Source organism: Phalacrocorax aristotelis, chromosome Z (genome assembly GCF_949628215.1).
Source record: "Phalacrocorax aristotelis chromosome Z, bGulAri2.1, whole genome shotgun sequence".
Lineage (NCBI taxonomy): Eukaryota > Metazoa > Chordata > Aves > Suliformes > Phalacrocoracidae > Phalacrocorax > Phalacrocorax aristotelis.
In genome coordinates, this window is record NC_134311.1 from 62,641,958 (window position 1) to 62,664,490 (window position 22,533).

The window sequence follows — 22,533 nt, forward strand, 5'->3', positions numbered from 1 at the left end:
ATAAAACATCCAGCTTCAGAGCTGTTTTCATTTTCTTTCTTCCAGATAGAAGATGGTGCCACAATGCAAATGCTTAATGATTCACTGGGAAAGAGAATGGGACCTTTGTCACAGTATTGAGAGCTGGGGCAGGGGGAGTTGACCAAGTTCCTTTATAGTCTGAGCCAGAAATGGGTATAGAAAAACAGTTGGTTCAAACAGGCTTTGCTCATATTACAGGAAAAATGGCATGGATTTATTGCTGACCTAACTTCTGCTCTTGGTAGCCTTGAAATTTGTTGTGATCCGTAATGCTGTGGGTTCTGGTTTTGGGGTGGTTCTTGTTTCTGAGTGATTTAAACATAACCTGGAAGAAGATCAGAAAGCTGTTGAGATTGCTTTAGGAATTAAAAGTACTGGTGAAAGGGAAAATACCCCAAAACGCTATATCAAGGCTTACAGGTCACCAGTGTCCCCTCTTTTGTTTGATAAATCAGCCTGTCAGTTCTGGGAGTGAACGTGGCTTTTAGGCAATAGTACAGTATGCTTGTATGGAAGTAAATATTACCTGATTTAAAAAAAAATCTCTGCAATATCTTGATAAGGTTGCATATCTCTGGTAGCGCCCCTTGCATGAAGCTAGATTTATGTTGTGTGGTAAGTTTAGGAGCAGCTTTCACTCTGATTGCTCTGTACCTACCTGTGTGTAGAGAAAACAAGGGATGTGTGATGTGGCTGGTTTCTCCTTTAGTGGCTGTGACCCTGCCTGCATTCAAACTCAGCTGAGGAAGAGGGAAGGCCTGACCACCTGTATTCTGTACACCTCTGTATGAGAGATGCAGGACTTCTGTTGCTGAAGTTCTGTTCGATATGATTACCTTAATTAAATCTGAAGGGAAGTTGTGAAGTAGTTCAGAACTGCAAACGGACATGTGTTGTTCCATGTTCTGTGGCAAATTCTGTTCCTGGTTACATTGACTTAAAAATAGTATGAGCACATGGACTTACTTGGGGTTGGTTCCTAACCCATTAAGCACAATTTCATGCAGTGTTTTTGGCTAGGTAAGTAGTTCCTAGCCTTTTCATAGGTGGTCCTCGTTACCACTGCTCATTCCTCTCTTTCTGTCTTGCTTCCGCATTCTCACACTTTCTACCTCTGTTCCTCATCACTAGTTCTAGCAACACTGGTTATTAGCATTAATAAGCTTGGCCAAGCTTATTACCATGCAGTTCTGGTGTGACTCATTGTTGACAACGAAAAGACTGGGTATTAGGTCAGAATTTTTATGATTGATTGCCCCTCAAAATCTGGGCAGGAGTCCATTTTAATATGGATGATATAAACACATGGTTCTTTCATGGATGGTAGCTTCCCTCATGGCAGTGATATTTTTGCATTTACTTTGTGTCAGTGAATTACAATCTCATTCTCACCCTGGGTGATGGTAAGCTGTTCTCTGACTTTTATGTTAACTCTCATGTTCTGAGGTTTTAAGGGTTTTCCTTTTCTTTCTTTTTTTTTCCCCTCCTTTAGACCATTTCATGTGGAGCCTACAAACATAGTCAGTGTGAATGATGACATGCAAAGAGTCACTGATGAAGCTTCAGCAATGAATAAGCGGATTCATTACTATAGCAGGCTCACGTCTCCTGCAGACAGGGCATTGGTAAGGCAAAGACAAGGCTGGATTAATTGAGAGGTCTCTGGTATGTTGGGTCTTCCACAACCTAGGTTTATAAAAGAAGTACAAATAAAGGTAGAGGGAGAATGGCTCTGCAGCTTGCTTTGAAGTAAATATCTAGTAGCTGAGTGCCTTAACAAGGTCTTGTGTTATCACAGGTAGTGGTTGACTTCTTGTGCAATGTCTTCATCATCCAAAGAAAATATACAAAACAGCTTGAATTTTCTAACAGTGGTCCAGGCTACCCAGATGTGTGTACTCATTTCTCCCATCTATAAGAGGATTTAAGTATTGATCAACTGCAGTGATTGAACTAGCATGATCTGTGCATAGTATGTTACAGACATTTTGTAGAAGAAAAATATATTTTTCTGCTGTCTAGCTACAAATCCTATCAACTGTTTTTCATGGGGAGAAAATTAATGTAGTCCAGCATATTTTTTTAAATGCACTTTTCATGGACATATTTTGTGATTTACAACAGTTGGCTTGCTGTGTTTGGGACAATAGTTACTTTGGTGTTACTAATAAGTCTTGGTTTTTATCCATTTGTTAGATTGCTCCAGATCATGTACTTCCAGCTCCTGATGAAATCTATGTGTACAGTCCATTAGGAACTGCTTTTAAAGTTGACAGTTGCGCAGATGGCTATGGTAAAAACTCCAGTATAGTGACAATGTATGTTAAGCACCTTGCCCTATATTAGCCAAAAAATGCATTGTTATTGAATGTTCTGTATTGCATGCGTAACTATTGTAGCTAAGAGGATAGTATGACGTAAGATCGCTTCTTAAGTTATTCAGTGGCTTTTTTCTTTTCTTCCTAGATTTATGATATGGAATACAATGATGGGTACATCTATACTAAGTATCCCATGGGGAATAAAACAGGTAAAACTCTGAAAAATGTATGTGTATGAGAATGTTTTTGGCAACATGCCTTGCTCTTCATTTTTCTGTAGTGTTATGGATAAAGAAAGTAAATTATATTTCTTCCTCTTAACAGGCAGGCTTTACTTCTGGAATCATTCTCATTTTACTGATGGGCGTTTTGACTCTTTATTGCTGCTACAGAGTTGTGAAGTCACGCAAAATGATACGTAAGAAATACAGAGCTTCATAACACAAATATTTCCGTTGTGTGTGAAATACAGAGATCTAATAGATTCTTAGTTTGTATCCTTAGTGTATGTTAGACCTCACCTGCAAATAAAAGCTTGTAGTCTGGATCTAAGCTCTGTAAGCTAAATGTCTGTCTTCCTGTACTAGATTATCCTTCAGTTCCTTGGGACCTAAGTATTGCAGTCAAACGCAAAGTCTTAGCAAGCAAGGTTTCAGATGTTCACTTACTAAACGTTTGGCGACTTAGGGAGTTAGAGGCTTCCCATCTTCCTCAAAAGCACTGTCCAGTTCTCTACATGTATTTCTGATCACGTTCTGCAGTGGAACAGCATGGGCTGTAGCTGCATCTGCTTGTGTTGCATGCCTGTACTGCCCTAATACTTGTATATATTCTGTGTTGGAAGTAATTTGTGGACAATTGCTTCACTGACCATAGTTCTACTTAAAATGTGCTTTTGTTGTTCAAAACTCATCTTGCAGCTCTTGTAGTTGGTGCTTTTATGCATAAACTAACCCCTCACTTCCTCAAATAAAGGCAGTTAAGACCTCAACTTTGTGATGGCTCATTTCAGGGCATTGTTGAGGACTAGTTCATAGTGTGACCTACTAGCCATAACTCCTGCAAGAGGCTGTAACTGCAAATGCATTGCTGCAGGTTGCCACCATGTCTTATTCCAGTGCTTCTGGAAGTACTTGTTGTAGTATCGCCATGCAAAAAGGCCTTTACTTTGTCAGGCTCCTTCAGTCAAACTCCTAGTGAGCGTTATGCTTTAAAGTTCATGGCTATCTTGTTAGCCCTTGGAAGCATTGTGACCTTTGTGTCAGAGTATTCTGAAACAAGAACACATCCTGTCATGAAGAGTTCTACTGATTCTTAATATAACATTTTCTTTAGATATGTTTCTGTTTTTTTGTATCTTCTTTAGCTTTAATAGATACCTCAAACTGGGAATTCCCAGATGTTTGCAAGTATTACTTTGGATCCTTTGGTCAATGGTCAAGCCTCTTATTTTCTATGGTATCGCTTGTTGGAGCCATGGTTGTTTATTGGGTGCTTATGTCCAATTTTCTGTTCAACACAGGGAAGTTTATATACAGTAAGTATACATTTTTGTTTAACTTTTACAGCTATCATGTGGAAAGATCAAGACTTTGCTTTATATTGAAGGAGGATTGTCTGTTTTACTTAATCTTGATTTTCTGTTACTTTGCATGAAAAGTCAAGCCAGAATAAGTAACTGTCTGTGAAGTTATGGGCACAGTCATGTATGTTTTCAAAGCCAGTGTCTCAATCTCTCAAAGCATGGTTTTAATGAAAGACCAAGTACCAATTATCTCATTTACGTGTCAGTAATGAGGCTTCTTGGTGTAGTTTAAACAACCCAAACCTGGTTGCTTGGTTCCACTGTGTATTTTCACTCCCCCCTTGTTTGCATGGGTGTAACTATTTGAACAGCCATATAACAGGCTAGGCTGTTGAAATGATACAGGTTAATGAAAAAAAAATCTAGTTTCATTGAAGATTTCAGCAAACACACTTAGAGTGGTGCCATATAGAAAGCTTCTGCAAGCATCCCTTAAGGAACGATGAGTTGTAGCACAGTGAAAGAGTGATTCTTAGACTGGCATTCTTCAAGGGAAAACATATTTGTTATTTACACCTTTGAACGTGCACAGACACACAAGGTTTTGTGGATACAATCAATTTAGGTATGTAGAGTTGTGGGAATAAATGATGGAATTTGAAGAGAGCTTTGAAATTTGGAGAGCTTTGAAAATCTGACTTGTGTTGAATAGCACAACTAAGATTTAAGAGCTTCTGTTTTGAAGATAATTAACAAATCTCTGAGGCAAATAACAGCACAGACACTTATTCCTCTTAAACCATGTTTAATTAGAGTTCCCACCATCCCTGAAGGACGTACTTTACTTTATTGGGTAATGACAGGTGTATTTTACAGCTGACCTAATTCATATGTTGTTAAGGCTATTTCATTTTAGACTTTGTTTTTTTAAAAATAAGGTTAGCACTGTAACCCTGAATTATTCTAAACCAAATAACTCCAATTCTAATAAGCAATCTTCAGAATGATTGAAACAGTTCCTTTTCTAGGAAAAAACTCCTGCCTTTCCCTGAGCTTGGCATGCAGTTTTATCACTTACTTATATTTGTTAGGTGTTCTTATTTGTTTGTGATAACTTTAATCATTGGATTCTTGTCCTAACTTTGATGGTGGCTGCTTAATTAGTAAGTTATAAAATGGGTAATAGGTATAGGTTTGACCAATGGCATCTTCCAGCCATGCCTTTCTAAGTTATTCTAAGCAGGCTACTGTATTTAATCCTAGTACATTCAAATGACTTTTTGAAAAATCTGTACACACAATTTAGGTGGGAACAAATTGATTTCCTAAGGGAAGATGTTCTGGAAATCAGTAGTAGGCAAAGAATGCAAGAACCGTAAGCCAAGTATGATATGCTGTCTTGGCTTTTTTTTTTAACACGGTATCCCATGCTTTTGTTCTGGTTTTGTTTCATGAAACAAAAATAAATCTATAAATGCAATTGCTAGTCTTAAAATACTTTTTAAGTACAGAGGAAACGTAAGTTGGCCATCTGTCTATAACTAATTTTAAAGCACTCTAATTCTGTATGAGCTATGAATTCTTTCGATGGCTTCATGCCAGGTACTGATTTTTTAAGTGGCAACAAAACAGTAGCAAGTGAGGGGTGACAAATTATTTTAATTAAATCTTCTGATTGTTGTATACAGTGAACTGATATCAGTAAGTATAAGAGACTCAATTGTGATTAAGGGTGTCATAAATCAAAATGAAGAAACAAAAAATAGTTTTCTTCTCACATGACTTTTTGCTTTGATTATGAGAAACAAGCTGCTATCAATTGCATTTAAAAAATCTGAGGCCTACTGCCCCATTTGATTTTATGTGTGCATAATAATCCCACATGCAGCAGAAGCAAATTTTAACCATAGATACAGTAATTAGATTTCCAAGCTGATGGGCATTTTCTGTGTCTATATATACATAAATATAAGGCAACTTCTATCCAGTACTCTCATACTCTTGAAGTTGCAGAAACTCAAAAATATCTGGTATGGCAGGGAAGTAAAGTAGCACAGGAATGTACTGGAAACAAAACGCTACTAGAGATGACTGTAGACAGTGAGACTTAAACCTTTTTCCTGAGATTCCTTTCTTTAAAATACAACATGGAAAACGCATCCCACTGAGCCTTTTCTGAAGAAAAGATTAGAAAAATGAGTAGGGGAAGCTTTTTCCATGTTATACCATCTGGGTATGGTTGCATGCACTTTTTTCTGTCCCAAAAGAGGGTGGTCTTAAGATGTATCTCAACACTGCAGAGGAACTGGGACAAGTGGAGGTGTGCTGGGGGAATAGGAATGAGCAGTTGGGAGGGGAGCCCAGAGTATTTCCTTACTTCATTTTTATCAAGTCAACAGATAAAAGCTTAATAGCAGGTTTGGGACATTGACAATAAGATTTTCTTCTTCTTTTCAGACTTTGTTCATGACATTAATGTAACAGATATTGTTCCTGGTACGAATGGAAGTAACAAAGGTAAGAATCACTGATTAGTATTGTGTTTCCTGGTTTGAGGGGGGATTTAAAGGCAAACCATCATGTTCCCAAGCCTAACTACATTCCAGTTATAAAGTGTATATCATACATTCTAACTACCTTTTTGGCAAAAGAAAAAAACCTGTAATTTTCTAGATGAGATTTGTACTTCCACAAATAACCACACACTTGGAAAGCTTGATAATTGGGGAGGGGAAGGAAGGGAAGGAATTAAGTAGGTGTGGGGATAAGGATTAAAAAGCAAATTACAAGTATGTGTATACCCATCTAGATCCTCCTTCAAACCATGAATGTTAGACCTCTTAACAGTAGTTGTACAATGAGGAATTGCCTTAAGGGATTTTAACTTTGGCATCTAAAATTGAGGCACATCAGATCTGTTTACTCTTTAAAATCTTGGCTGGGGCATCTTTGCTCATCACCACCTCTGCAGCAACATTCTTATTTAAAAAAAAAATGCTGTAAGAACAGCTTTAATGATGCTGAGCACAAAAAGGAACAAGTGTCAGGCTATGTGAGCATCTACCTGTGTTTTTGGAGTCTGACGTTTGCACAACTAAGGGAAGAAACTGCAGTCAAGTATGAAGATAGGTCTTTTGGGAGTTTGTAAGTAGGCAGAATAATGTAGAATAAAGATAGGAGCTAGGCATTGTCAGCCTCTGATCTTCCTGACTATATATAGTAACTGAATGTATAGTTCTTTGTTATGAAGCAGAAAATTTTCTCTCTCCTGTGTGCTTATGGGAATGGGGAAACATTTCAGTACCAGGCAGACAGCTGTCTGTCACACTAGCTGCAGCCGTGTTACGGAGAGCAGCTGTTTGTAGTCAAGCAAAGGAGTTCAGAAATAATTCTGAAAAACAGTTGATTTTCATTTGAGCTAGTGTTGAATCCTGTTTCTCCTACAGTCCTGACGAGCAAGGTACCAATAGCTGCTGCAGTGCTCTATCTCCTGTCATCTCTCCTGCTTCTGCAGTTCTGTCCCATTCTTATGCAGCAGGGGGTATAACTTGGAGACTAAGTAGAGAACAATATTCTGCAGCATCCTCCAGCAACTTGAAGATTTAAAGCAGCTGCTTCACAAAATTAAGGGCTGCCAGATGCTTAGATAACTCTTAGCAGGGCATTCAGGGCTACCAAGCAGACCAGTAAGAACAAAAGCATTTTTCAAGGTCTGTGAAACAATCCTCTTGTAAGCAATGGAGAGAAAGCAAATGAGAAAACTGGTAGTAAAGTAACAGAATGGTCTCCCAAGAAATTTAACAGAATACTTTTTACACCTTTGCCTTTGTAACAGAACAGGCACGTAGCTGATGGGGGAGGGAGGCTATAAAGTATTGTGAGATGCCAAAATTTAAAATAAGACATTATGAGAACGATAACACAGGTTCATATTTCAACACATAACTTTGTATGCATGTGTTAGAAAGAAATGCTGATATTAACAAAATCAAATAAACATGTTTTCATCAAGGGATTTTTTTGTTTGGTTGGTTTTGTTCCAGTCACTTGTTCAGGTGTTGCCATTGATCAGCCACCAAGTAATACAAATGTGATGTTCGCTTTTGGCAGCATTAGTAGTGCATATCTTAAATTACTTCTGTTGTGTTGTCTAGCAGTGATATACTTGCACCTACACGGCACCAAGATGACAGGTTTTTTTGGTTCGGTGCATGAGTTTTAGACCTGCCAATTGTTCTAGTAGCTTTCTTGTGATCCTTAGTTTGTGTGATCCCAGAGCAACGTACAGTAATGCAGGTTCTTCTGTACACAGATGCACTTGAATCTTGGTTCATATGATCTTACTGTAGTGTGAAGGGAAGATTACAATGCGAAATACTCAGCCAGATGCAAAGGTGTGTTGCTATGACTTGATTCCAGCAGGTGCATGTAGGCACTGAACACACCTAGTTATAGGTATGTGACCTTGAAGGCTGATCCCGTGCCATGGCTCACGCTTCAGACAAATTAGCGTCTTTGTTTTGCTCAGCTGAAAGAACCGTAGCACTTGTTGGCTTAGAGTGCAGGGTGCCTAGCTCTGAAGTCTTAGTGCTGAACTCCTGATAAGAAAACAAACAGAAGTTAGAAACTGAGTTATAAAACATCGCTTTTGAATGATCCTATGCCCCATGGGGTGAACGCTCTCCAGAAGTTATGGGTTCTTGGCTGTGAAGGTTCTGTGCAACTAAAAACACTTTTCATCTGGGGATATTTTTTGTTTTTCTTTCTTTCAGTCATTTGTCCAAGTGCTGCTAACAGTCACCCACAACACAACAGGAGTGTGATGTTCTCTTCTGGCAACAGTACAGGTTTCGCACTCTTTGAGGAGTGGTGGAACAAATCACAAACAGTTCCATTTTATTTGGTTGCTGTTCTTCTGCCCCTGCTAAATCTGAAGTCTCCATCCTTCTTTGCAAAGTTTAACGTCCTAGGTAGGTAACAAATACTGTTAAAGCATTGGTTCATTGTGGCTCAAGTGTATAGAAAACAGTGAAAGCTACTCCAATGAGTAGAATCATAGAATCATTTAGGCTGGAAAATATCTTTAAGATCATCAGGACCAACCATAAACCTAACTCTGCCAAGTCCACCACTAAACCATGTCCCTAAGTGCCACACCTACATGTCTTTTAAATACCTCCACAGATGGTGACTCCACCACTTCTCTGGGCAGCCTAGTCCAATGCTTGACAACCCTTCGGTGAAGAAACTTTTCCTGACATCCAATCTAAACCTCCCTTGACACAACTTGAGGCTATTTCGTCTTGTCCTACCGCTTGTTACTTGGGAGAAGAGACCACCACCCATGTCACTGCAACCTCCTTTCAATTAATTGTAGAGTGATAAAGTCTCCCCTCAGCTTCCTCCAGACTAAACAACCCCAGTTCTCTCAGCTGCTCCTCATAAGAAACACTTGTTCTCCAGACCCTTCACCAGCTTCGTTGCCCGTCTCTGGACACGCTCCAGCACCTCAGTGTCCCTCTTGTACTGAGGGCCCCAAAACTGGACACAGCATTCGAGGGGCAACCTCACCAGTGCCAAGTACAGGGACAGATCACTTCCCTAGTCCTACTGGCCACGCTATTCCTGGTAGAAGCCAGGGTGCTGTTGGCCTTTTTAGCCACCTGGGCACACTGCTGGCTCATGCGCAGCCAGCTGTTAGTCAAGATCCCCAGGTCCTTTTCCACCAGGCAGCTTTCCAGCCACTCTTCCAGTAGTTTGCTGGCAGCCAATACTGTGCCTCAGAGTGGCTCGTTGGTTGGTTTGTTAATCACACACAGGCTTTTGCTTAAGTCTTACAGTTAATAGGGAGTTAATTTTTTTTTTACTTTGCTCCCTTGATAATCCTGTAAAACAAGTACCACTATGTTTGCAACAGATTTTCCCAAATGATGGTACCCATACTACTATGCAGCATTTGATGCATACTACCTTGGGACGGTCAGGCATACCCGTCTTCATCTGGTAAACATTTCAACATGAGCAGTTACTTCCAAAGATTGCTTCTGATCTAAAGTAATTTGCTACCAATCAGTTGATTAATTAATCACAACATCAGTCAATCAGTGTAACCTATTGCTGTACTTTGCTGCAGTCCCAATACCCTGGCCTATTTTGTGCTACAAGGATAAAAATTGTGATGTCTCCTTGCTTCCATGTCTTGAGACAGGAGACTGAGGCAGGTGGAATTGGTAAAGTGGACAAACCACATGGATGGTGGGTGGGGTTGGTCACATTTCATGGAGCAGGAGAGGTCTGAGGGCATAATGTTGAGGCCCATGATGAAAAGAAAGGGAAAAGGAGATGGGGATCACGGAACCAAGGTGGAGATGTATTATAAAGGAGGTAGAGGACAGGGAAGTGTGAGGGTCTAGTTTGTCCTCTGTTCAATGTGACAATAAGAGCTTGGATCTGCTGTTGCTGGAACAACTAAACAAAAATACAACACAGGAATCTGGGTAAGTGATAGTGCTTCTGTGTAAAAAGTGAGGTTTTTATGTAGACTAGATATAACATTAGGGATAAGAAAATATTTTCCTAAGTGAGATCTACCCATAACTGTATCTGTTTTTTTAAATAAGGACATTATTGTGGGCAACTCTTTTTTTTATTTGAGAATCTAAATACTAAAATATGAAAATTCTTACAACTTCAGTAGATTATTATGCAATTCAGAAACTGTTCAAAGCTGCCTTAACTTTTGTAAACCTTGGAGTTTATGGGACAAGAAAAAATGGAAGGCAATTTTTGAGATGCTGAAATGAATATTAATAGAGCACTTCTATTTATCTTTACCGCTATGGAAACCTAAATCATTAGGAAGCTACAGAATATTTTAGCTGTTAAGTTGATCCTCAAGTACAGAACCTTTTCCTAATTCTTTGACTGTAATTTTGTGTAACCAAATGATAATTCATTCAATTTATTCTTTAACCTTGGAGATACTGCTAGAATTAAATTATGTCTTATCTGAATCTATTCTAAACTGTAAAAATGCAATTTCTTTGTCTTTACTTATAGCCTGTTCTGTGATTACTAACAGTCTTATTGGCCGCGAAGTTGCATTGCAGTAGCCTTAATTATTATTACACGGTTTACTTCAATTTTTAGGTAGTGCAGGAGTAATTCTAATTACCAACTATGATCAGGGTTATCCAAGGTTATGATCAAGATAAGGTTTAAATCAGTAGCAATCAAATGTCATGATCAGCTTCTAGCTCCCAGTGGAAAGTTCACAATTCAGAAAACATTCATGTTTTATTGGGCCCATTAGTTCAAAAAGTGTGACTGAATGGACGTTGTAATAGCTGCAATACTGTGTCTCATGTTAGATTAAAATCCTGACAGCTGAAGCTGGAACCAATCTGTTACTACCTACAGACCTCACTACCTGCCCAGCACCTGGTTTTACAGGGTACATCTTCCACTGTCAGTAGTGCAGTGTCTGGAGAACATGAAACATGCTGACAGCTTGTATTGCGTACAAGTGCATTATTCTTTCTCTCTGACCTATGAAAGAAATGAAAGAAAAAAAAAAAAGAATTAATACCAACCCTCAGTGTTCGGCCTACTGGTAACTAGTTGGATGGAGCAAGAATAAAACACAGTAGAGATACTTCCTACTGCCTCATGGTGTTTGTTTGGCTCTTGTCTTTTCTAGGTACGGTTTCAGTTGTCTACTTAGTTTTTCTGGTTACTGTAAAGGCTGCTCGTCTGGGAATCCACTTAGAATATACCTGGTTTACAGAGAATGATTTTTTTGTACCAGGTAAGATATTTAAAATGCAGTAATGAAGCATATATATTATGCATTTAAGATTTTAAAAGCAATTAATTAATTACTTTCTCATTTACCTGTTACCACCTCTGTGATATAAGTGAGCAAATGATGTCTGATGTTGCAGGTAGAGGCTCAGGAAGGATCCCTTATGACAAAGTGGCAAGGAATCCCTTTCCCAGTGATGTTCCTTAATTAGGAGACAGTATCAACACTGGAGAAGAGGAGGAGTGCCCATTAGAGGTATCTCCAACATATATCATATGACAGGGAGCTTGCCATAGTCCTGTTTCGCCTATATTGTAATAAGTTCTAGCTGCACCATTTTCAGATCATTCCTATTTCAGTAGCAGTTACAAATGGCAAACTGTAGACAGACTGGTAAACGTGCTCTTAAGTTTTCCACACACTGTATTGTTTAAATGAAATAGCTCACTCACCATAATTTTTGACTACAATTTTCCTGTACTTCCTAATCTATCTCAGATTTTAGTCCATAATCTTAGCTCTTCTGTTTTAAACACCCATTAGCTCTCCAGTATGTTTGAGACAAAAATCAGAGATATGCACCTTCTTGGGGTTTATTTTGTGGGTTTGTGCATTTTTAGTTTCCCAGTCACAATAAGCACTGTACTAACAGTTTTACACGTGGTTTGCATGCTATTGTTAGGTCCAATAACGTAGAATTGGAGAAGAAAAAAAAGGATAACTTCAAACATTAGTTTTTTAATTACTGTAGCAAGATAGAGATCAAAAAAAGAAACACCTGAGTTGTCCTGTGTTTCAAATAGATTCTGGTCTAATTTGTGGAATCATGGTAACAGACTGTAGCAACAAGAGTAACAACTCAGTGGGTACAGTACAGATCATAGTTAGTTGAACGAAGTTACTGGTATGAAATTCAACTGATTTAAGTTTGTTCACATAACAGTTGCAGTGGTCTGGCAAAATAATAAGCAGAATAAACAGTTTAGCTAGTGTATTCCATGTACATTTGACAAAGAGGTCTGCTCAAAACCCAGTATTCCCCTTCTCCGTCCCCCAGCCACTGGCTATCATCAAATCTGTTTGTTCATTTTTCTGTAACTGCTGAAGGTCTTTCCTTCCTCGTGTCAGCCAGGCATTCAGAACCCTATTTCAAGACCTGAATGATAAGAAACAAGTGAAAGTCTATGTAAAACAGTTTATTTAGCTTGGTCATCTCACCAAGAAAAATAAAATATTGTCCTTTCTGGCTGAGCGTTCAAAGCCAGGCAATTTTTGCTGAGTATGACTGTGTGCAAGACCAAAGCAGATGCTTAACTGGATTGTCATCATAATTCCCTAAGAATCTTCCTGACTACTGCAGTATGAGTACAAACTTACAGATGGATGCAGGTGATTCTGAAACTGTGCTATCCATTTTCCTCCATTGCTGCATTTACTTTTAGGCAGAATTTTTGGACTTAAAAACTACTTTTGTCTCCAGTGTAAAAATTTGGATTTCAAAGCATTGGATGATTAACATCTGCATTAATGACCTAATTTATTTTGTATGGCATTATTATTAATGCTACCTGTAAGTAGAAATGATACTCAAGCATGTGCTGGTCAGTCAGTAGATAGACTGCAATGTTTGGTCTTGCTCCACTGTGAGCATGGAAACAAGGTTTTAATCTGAACTGCCCCAGCAGACAGTCTTCAAATGCTCACATGGCCTTATATCTGCAGACACTTCCTGGGAGCGCAGGTGAAAATTTGCCCAAACTATGGTTCACTAGCAGACCCATGTAAACTAGAAACCAGCCTAAGAAATCAGGTTTTAAGCATCTGAAGTTCAAGCCCAAGATCTATTAAGCAGTCCTAGTGTAAAATGAGTTATAGCACGACACAAAACGCTGTGATCACTAAGAAGCAGGGCACCCAGCAGTTCGATTATTTTGGCAATGTGACTAGTACTCCTAGGAGATAGACAAAGCACATAGCTAATGCATACAAGTCCAGCTATTACCGATTGTTGTAGTGATGGGGGAAATTCAGTGCTGAAAAAGATTCTGAATCTGTCAGTTTGATCTTTGTTACTTAGATTAAAATACTGGATGGAAAACGAGCCCAAGAGTCACTCGCACTCTCAATTCTATCAGTAGCGCATCATGAGAATTAGGTATTGAAGATGCAGTGAATCCAGCCCTAGGGAAGACATATTCTCAAACTGGGGTAGCCCTTCATTAATTGCCTGGGGTGTGTTTACCTTGCTGACTTTATAGTGCTTCAGAGAAATCTGGTTTAAATATGTTTGCATGGAGCTCTCTGTGGCGTGATCTGTAAGGGTTTGTGAGCCTCTGAGTGTTTTGCTATATTGCTGGATGCTTTCCACAAGCTGAGCTAGCTCAGGGATCTCCAATTGCTGTTAACACTCTGCAGAATACATATATCCTTATACAGTACCAACAAAGATGATGCTTTAATGATATTACATGTCAGTGAATTCGTAGACCAGCTGCAGCACTTCCAGAAACAAAATCATGTAAGCATAATCCTTCAAGTATTAAAAGAAGCAGAGCAATGCTATTCCCATGGAGACAAAAAAATAAATAAATCTTTCGTAGGTGTTACAAGGTGTATGATAGAACAGGAAGTTGCTCTGCCTTTCTTTACACCCTGGCTTGCAAGCGGAACCTCTTAAACATCTACAGATGTCATTTTTCCTCTAGTAGCGTGAGTGACTTAGTAAGAACAAAAGATGGCTCACAGAGCAAATTATTCCTTCCCAGCATCTACCTGTTCGGGGACCAATAGATAAACAGCCTCACTGTGGTCAATTCCTGCCTCAAAAATGCTTTCCAGTTAAACTGCTGAGAAGCAGAAAAGCTTCTGTGAGTAAATCCTAGATTAACCTAGTAATCTTTGATGGTTGTGGTCTCTTGAGAAGCTTTGCTGGAGTTATATAGTAACCACTGTCTTCATGCATTTTGTACTTCCTGGTTAAATACCTGCATTGGCTATGGCCAAAGATAACATAGATTGTCCCATTTCAACATGCAGGTTCATGTTTCTGCCAGTAGACTCCGCAGTACTATTATGTCGTCTGCATTTTGGCATTGTTTGTTTCTGAGTAAGTTAGTTATTAACGCTGTTTTTCCTCCCTTAGAGTTTAGAATTCTGTTCCCTCAGCTCACAGGGGTTCTGACACTTGCCTTCTTCATCCACAATTGTGTCATCACACTTCTTCAAAATAACAGGAATCAAGAAAACAATGTAAGTAATTTCACAACTGTGCTGATTTGTATCTAGATTGCCAGGCAGCACTAACTTTTTCCTGTCTGCTTCTCTTGAAATCTATCCAGGGACTGTAACAGCTTCAGAAAATTTAACTCGCTCCTGTGATCTGATAAGAAACCAGTTATACATACTTTTCACTGGCTACCAAAAAGTAACAGATGCGTTACAAATCTATTCAAATTAAAGCCTTGAAGAGCGTCCCAGACTTATTTGTGGTCAGGCTGGCATCAGATGGCCAAATGACACACAAGAGGCAGAAGGCTTGACGATGTTGCAAGACTTTAGAAAAACTGACCAATTTTAGAATGAAAAATGTTGCAGAATATTGGGCATGGGATTGATTTTAGCAGAGTACTGAACAATAGTGTTGGTGTGTATATAATATCTTTTCTCAGAGTTGCTTCAGTAGTTTTGTGTCGCAATACAAGTCAAGGTTCATAGGGAAACCTGACCCTATTTAGGAAATCCTCAAAATTGAAGCCTGGATTGGGAACCTTTGTGATATGTAGCCTTTGGACTGGTCTTTTGCCCTTGAAAAAGCTATGTACTGCTTATCCAGATGGAACTGGATAAAATGGAGTTGACATGATACAGAGTTAGAGTCCTAGAGTACATATTTACTGTAATTATTTTGATTATTTAATTTTTTCCTCCATACTTCCCAGGATTCTTGTCCAGCTTCATTAAAATCTTGGCTGTAAATGTAACTACAATAACATACAAAGATTTTTAAATATTACGTGTATGAAAAACTGGTACAGAATCCTGGAATGGTTGAGGTTGGAAGGGACCTCTGGATGTCATCTTGTCCAACTCCCCTGCTCAAGCAAGGCCACCTAGAACTGGTTGCCTACACAACACATCAGATAAAATATATCTGACTTGATATTCAGAGGTGAAGTGCAGATTGTATGCCAATGCAGTGAGATGACCTTTTGCGTTAGTAATCTGCATAGTTACTTTTTTGTCCCTGTGAACCATGGCCAGCTTGTGAGTGACCACCTTTGCAAAGGATTCATGAATTCTCCTCCAGGAAAGCTTCTTGGGGTTTATGGGTATTTCTGAGAATAGTTTAACAACTAAAGAGGAGGTTAGTGGAGCTCTGGAGAAAGAAAACTAAGTAAGTTTCTTCTCAGATTTCTTAAGAAAATCTTACAGTGTGGAAAAGGACAAGATTGCTCTCTCTGTTTAGCTGTGGCTTTCAAATTCTAAAGGCATGGTCACTCCAGCAGTCATCTCTGTATGCAGAGGTGGCCTAATCCTTCCATGTCACCTTCAAGACTTTTCCTGTGGCTCCATTTACATTGGAGCAAGCAGTCAGCTGCAAAGAGCAGCAGCTGGAACCTTCTCCAGCTTGCTTTTCCTGTGTTAAGGAGGAAGAAACTGCTGCCTGTATTTGAATCAGCATTTCCAAATGCCCTCCCTGGAGCTTAAGTTGAATTTCCAAGTCAGTCCTAGCATGGATCCCAAGCCCTAGACAAGACTCCCGCATTCCAGAAGGGTGTTCAACTTGCAGAGGTAAGAGCTCCTTTAAGTATGGCAGGAAAGGTTTGTGATGGAAAACCGAATCTGTGCATAGTTCTTCTAGAAGTTTTATTTGGCTAGAGGTTTTCTTCCCTGTTTGTAGCTGTACAGGAGCCTTTCACCTAGGACTCAAAGTGCTTTGCAAATGTTAACAAAGCACTGATAACTGTTGAAGAGCTAACTGTTTTGTGATTGACTCAGCTGCTGAAATAAGTAGGAGGTTTTCATATGTATAGGGGTCTCAATTTTTGCCATAAGTCACTGAACTGAGAGTATTTTTTCCTATGTATTTACATCAACAAGATGTTTTCTTATATCAGTGTCTCATGATCACTTATAGCAGTATATCATGGGAGTCGAATGGAGATTCCACTGTTTGCTGGGTCGACCTGTTAACATGTCACTTCCATCAGTGTTCTGTGAAAAGGCACAGAACTTGGCAAGCTGGAAAAGTACTGGTTTAGTTTTGAGCAAAACTTGCTGGAACTAGTGGTTATAAGAACAACTGTTTGGGGAGGTGGAAAAAGTAAGAGAAACAATAACATTCCTTTTATGGAGTCAGAAATGCAAAACAATTGCAGCTTCCATTCTGGTCACAGGCATGCATCACTGCCCAGAGCTAAAACGCACATGGAGGAAGGATTCCTCTGGCTGCTATTCCAGTACAGTGTTGTGGGTGTGAGAAGAGCAGTGCACTGGAGCAAGCCAAATGTAGGCAGCACACCCTGGAGAAGCTCTGTGAGCAGGGTTCTTAGTCGGCAGTTCAGCTGAGCTCCCTGTTCCGGTCTCACACTGCTGCCCCCTGGTATTTATCAGTGTAAGTTTTTGTGCAGTGCACAATCAGCTGGTTTGGAAACTGATTGTATAGAAAACCCAGCCACACAAAAAGGTGATTTCTTGGGGGTTTTGCTTGGGTTTTTTTTTCTGATTCACATGTCTGATCTGGTTCCCTGAGCAGCTGTACAGATGCTGCACAAGCCCAGAGCATAATCTACAGGCATAAATATGCTAGTGCTGTTTCCTAACCATTGTTTACAGATGTACCTGGGGGAAAGCCTGGGAGTGTAGACATGTTTTTTGTCCAGGTGGTAACTGCAGAGTGCATAGAACTGTGGATAGTTATTATCTTCTGAGGTATTGAAACCCTGTTCATTCCCTGTAAACAGAGTGAGCATCCATAGATGCTGCCCTACCACTGGTTTCTCTTTCCAGCCAAAGTTACGCACAGCATTATGCATCTCAGTGAAGTACTTTTTTGTCATCCTGTTAAATGTTATTACTTGCCCTTGATGCTTGAACTGATGAAGTCTGTTTTTATGATCTGGATCGGAGTCCTGTTGACATATTACAGAAGCAGCATCACTTGTTTGAGGAGTGACCAATCTGAAATTAGATGGTCAAAAGGTACTTCTTCTAATGTGGTAATAATTACTAAGCACTGATACAGGCTTCTCCATCCAAGAAGCAGCTCTACAAACTAGCTTTCACTGTGGTACTGAGGAAGAAAATGAACTATTTTCTCCATGGCATGCAACAGGGAAAACAAGGCCTAAAAGTTACCTGTTCTCTTTAGAGTCACATAGGAGATATCTGTAGATCCACAGAGCCTTCACTGTGCTGCATCCATTCCTGTGCCACAGAATGACAGAATCCCAGGTTGGAAGGGACCTCAGGGATCATCTAGTCCAACCTTTCTAGGAAGAGCACAGTCTAGACAAGATGGCCCAGCACTCTGTCCAGCCGAATCTTAAAGGTGTCCGACATGGCCGAGTCAACCACTTCCCTGGGGAGATTATTCCAATGGTTGACTGTCCCCACTGGAAAATTTTCCTCTGGTGTCCAGTCGGAATCTCCCCGAGAGCAACTTGTGTCCATTCCCCCTTGTCCTGTCCATGTGACTCCTTGTAAAAAGGGAATCTCCATCTTCTTTGAAGCTACCCCTTAAGTACTGGTACACAGTGATGAGATCCCCTCTAAGCCTCCTTTTCTCAAGGCTGAACAAACCCAGTTCTCCTAGCCTATCCTCATATGGCAGCTTCCCAGTCCTCTGATCATCTTGGTGGCCCTTCTCTGGACCCCTTCCAGCCTGTCCGCATCCTTTTTGTATAGCGGGGACCAGAACTGTACACAGCACTCCAGGTGTGGCCTGACAAGTGCTGAGGAGAGTGGGATGATGACTTCTTTCTCTCTGCTGGTGATGCCCTTTTTGACACAACCCAGCCTCCTGTTGGCCGCCTTGGCCGCAGCAGCACACTGGTCACTCATGTTGAGCTTCCTGTCCACCAGGACCCCCAGGTCCCTTTCCACAGAGCTGCTCTCCAGCCAGGTGGATCCCAGTCTGTGCTGCACTCCCACATTATATTTTCCCATGTGCAAGACCTTACACTTTTCCTTGCTGAACTTCATAAGGTTCTTGCTGGCCCACTCCTCCAGCCTATCCAGATCTCCCTGCAGAGTGGCTCTCCCTTCTGGAGTGTCTACTTCCCCACTCAACTTGGTGTCATCAGCAAACTTCATCAGGCTACACTTGATGTCATTATCCAGATCACTTATGAAGATGTTGAATAACATTGGGCCCAATACCGATCCCTGGGGGACTCCACTTCTGACAGGTTACCACTTGGAAAAGGAGCGATTTACCAGCACCCTTCAGGTGCGGCTTGTCAGCCAGTTCCCCACCCACTGCACAGACCACTTGTCTAGGCCATAACGCATTAATTTCTCCAGGAGGAGGCTGTGGGGGACTGTGTCAAAGGCCTTGGAGAAGACCAGGTAGACAATGTCCATGCCCCATGTTAACCAGGCAAGTCACTTTGTCATAGAAGGCCACCAGGTTAGTCAAGCATGATCTGCCTTTAGTGAAGCCATGTTGTCTTTTCCCAATCACATGCTACATTTGACTTGTGATGGCCCCAGGAGGATTCGTTCCATAACTTTCCCAGGGATTGAAGTAAGGCTGATGGGCCTATAGTGTCCCAAATCCTCCCTCGAGCCTTTCTTGTAGATAGGGGTAACATTTGCCTTCCTCCAGTCCTCTGGGACATCCCCCATTCTCTATGACTTCTCAAAGATTATGGAGAGTAGCCTTGCAATGATGTCAGCCAGCTCTCTCAACACCCTCAGGTGGATGTTGTCAGGGCCCATTGATTTGTGGGGGTCAAGCCTCTGTAGTAATTCATGTAGTAACTCTTCCTTCACTGATGGTGGGTCAGTGTTTGGATCAGTCTGCAATTTTGTTCCCAAAGCCTGGGACCCAAGAGTGCTGGTAAAGACAGAAGTGAAGAAGGTATTGAGGACCTCTGCCTTTTCAGCGTCATTGGTGATTGACTCTTCTTTTCTGTTTAACAGTGGGCCTATGTTTTCCTTCTTTTTCTTCTTATGGTTGACATGTCTGAAGAAACCTTTCTTGTTACTTTTCACATCTACAACCAGTTTCAATTTGAGTTGGGGTTTTGCTTTTCTAACTGCATCTCTGCACACTCTGGCAATGCCCTTGTAGTTCTTGACGGATAATCCTCCACTTCTCCATCTCTGGTATGCTTCCCTTTTGGATTTGAGTAGACCCAGGAGGTCATGGTTGAGCCATGGGGGAACCAGGTCCAGCCTGCGCCTGGATGCTAGTTTATGACTGTAATATAACATCTTGTAATTTCAAGAGTTTTCTTTGTTAGCTCCACCCGATTTATCAGACTCATCATTTAGGAGGCAGATTGCTGCTGCTGCCAGCCTCAGTCACCCAATTTTCTGTTCTTCAAGAGGCCCATTTAACACTTTGCTCTGTGCATCTGACCTGAAAAGTTTGTGGTCAGCAGTACTACAGCTAACAGGTGTTTTCTAAGTTCCACCTCGATATCTGCCAGTTAGTTCAGGTGTACTTGACAAGGGCTTGGCAGGTGACAATCTGTGATCCTTACGGACTGTGACCTGCATGTTATCTTTGACACTTCCCTTTCACTCTGATCCCCCAAATACTTCTTCCTTTCAACAATTTTTTCTACATTTGAATCTTAGATTATAAACTCTAGTGCAAGGACTGCCATATTCTTCATGCTTAGGCAGCTTCCACCACAGTGATGTCCATTCTAAATATAAACATCTTAATATTAAATTTAAAATAGACAAATGCGATTATTGCTGTGTTACTTGAAGTTAATCCTTTTATCTCTCTCCATGTGTCCTTTGGTTTTATCTGGAATTACAGATAAAACAGTCTAAACAGTATTTATAGTCAAGGTCTCTAGGAAGTGAATCTGGGTCTTCTGAAGCGTAATGAACAGTAATCAAAAGCACAAACATGCACTGTTGCACAAAGATGACAGTATTATGTGCAGAAGCAGAGGTTAGCAAGGCAGCTGATGGATGTTTGGAAAAACATAAATCCATGTTTGGAGTTGCCTTTGTTTCTTGTTGGTTATGGAAATAAAAATCTGGATATTCTTTGTATGGTAACAGCACCTAAAGACAGGGGTCTATTGTGTTACATGCTGTAAAGATACATTATAAAATGATCTCAGCAATTAGTTTCAGTACAGACTAAAGCATATACATCCTTAAGAACTGTAGGAATATGAACCGGTTAATATAGTCAGAGCTATCTACCCTTAACCAAGTGTAGTCCAAAGGAAGCAGTAAGAATTCTGTTTCAGATTGCTTGCCCTCACAACTGCAAGTGCTTGTCACAGCAAAAATAGTTTTACAGTTGGTTCTAGAGCTTAAATATAGGCCGAGTATAAATAACAGCTGCAGGTTACTATGCTGTCTTTATGCATGAAGAATACACCTAAAATACCAAATTTAAAGCAAGTGAAAACAGGTTTTGTTGAGATTATGTGCCTTAAAATGGTGTTGGCTGCATTTTGAAACATTGTCCAAGCTCTGTCTTCAAGAAATGGGAGTCCATGACTCTCTGCCAAACCACTGATTAGTCTGTGGCTCCTGCAATTAATGGAAGTTACTCATAAATACCTATAAGAAATCTGGATGCTCAGATTTGGTATTCCTACAGTCACTTTTTAGGATGGGCACTGGTGCTTTTGAAGGTGTAGCTGTTATATAAAAACCTGTACAGCTTCTCATGTAACTGAGGAGAAACTCTGGGAATAATTTAAAACGCTAGTGCTCAACCTCTGATGGAGGTTGATAGTTGTTACTCAGTGACCAGTGCAAGCAGAGTGAAGACTAGAGAAGCATCTTCCCAGCTGCTTGTAACAGGTCAGCAGGAGGAAGAGGTTGCAGCTAGAAGTGTGCAGCTGCTGAGGCATGAGGGCCACCCTGGGGTACATGTTAACAGCACATTGTTGTCTGATGAGAAATATCATTGGCCTCTTGCAGGCTGATGGCAAAAAGGCATCAGTCTTCAACCCCAAAAGCACTGGCAAAATGAGCAGGAGATTGCCGTTACCTCAATAAAATCAGCTTCCTTCTGAACTTTTCTTGAAATCCCCAATCTGGCGTTTTATACTTTGCACAGGAGACCACCTTCCCCTCAGAAGACCCCAGAAAAGTACAGGATATGCTACTTTTCTCAGGGAGATAGCATGAAGGGACACTTGGGGAAACATGTCCATGCACAGATGTGATCGAGCTTTGTCCGTGCTCACTGAGCTGACTGGAGGCCGTAATTATGATCCTGGTCTGGAAGTCATATAGTCCTTATAATTTGATGCTGTGCCTGAGCTACTAAGACTTGCTTCTCAGTCATAGGATAATTAGGGTCATGTATTGAAGCATTACTCGTAATCCTTAAAGAAGCTGATTATTAGCAGCGGCTGAACAAATTAAAGTAATGAGTGTTTTGTAGTGTAGCATAAGCTTATACAGAGTATAGTTATCTAGTTACTAGAAAAAAAAGGTCTCCCACTTTATTTCCAAAAAAGCCAGAATTGGCGTAGAAGAATAACTCACTAAGTACATTGCTATGACGTCACTCAGATCTACATGTGGATTCTGCAATTTCATAAAGTAATTGAGTAGATTTGCTTGTTATTTTCCAATGCTGAATGTTGCTAGAAACTTTAAATTATTCTTCTGTAGTTTTGTATACTTTTTGTATGTTAGATACTTTA

General features: G+C 40.3%; 1 protein-coding gene across 6 annotated transcripts in view; it reads left to right on the plus strand.

Annotated features, from left to right (window-relative positions):
* SLC38A9 (solute carrier family 38 member 9) overlaps positions 1-22,533 on the plus strand; it is a 50,130-nt gene that overhangs the window by 15,010 nt on the left and 12,587 nt on the right. For 5 of the 6 annotated variants that reach the window (XR_012658136.1, XM_075079960.1, XM_075079955.1 and 2 more), the window contains 9 exons: positions 1,514-1,646; positions 2,218-2,339; positions 2,488-2,551; positions 2,667-2,760; positions 3,709-3,879; positions 6,325-6,384; positions 8,640-8,837; positions 11,567-11,674; positions 14,814-14,920. Coding sequence is in view for 5 of the 6 variants with exons in the window: in XM_075079955.1 (XP_074936056.1) it covers positions 1,514-1,646; positions 2,218-2,339; positions 2,488-2,551; positions 2,667-2,760; positions 3,709-3,879; positions 6,325-6,384; positions 8,640-8,837; positions 11,567-11,674; positions 14,814-14,920 (1,057 nt within the window). In the remaining variant the exon portion in view is untranslated. Of the gene's footprint in view, positions 1-1,513; positions 1,647-2,217; positions 2,340-2,487; positions 2,552-2,666; positions 2,761-3,708; positions 3,880-6,324; positions 6,385-8,639; positions 8,838-11,566; positions 11,675-14,813; positions 14,921-22,533 lie in introns of those variants that run through there. The other variant, XM_075079959.1, reaches the window with a different exon arrangement.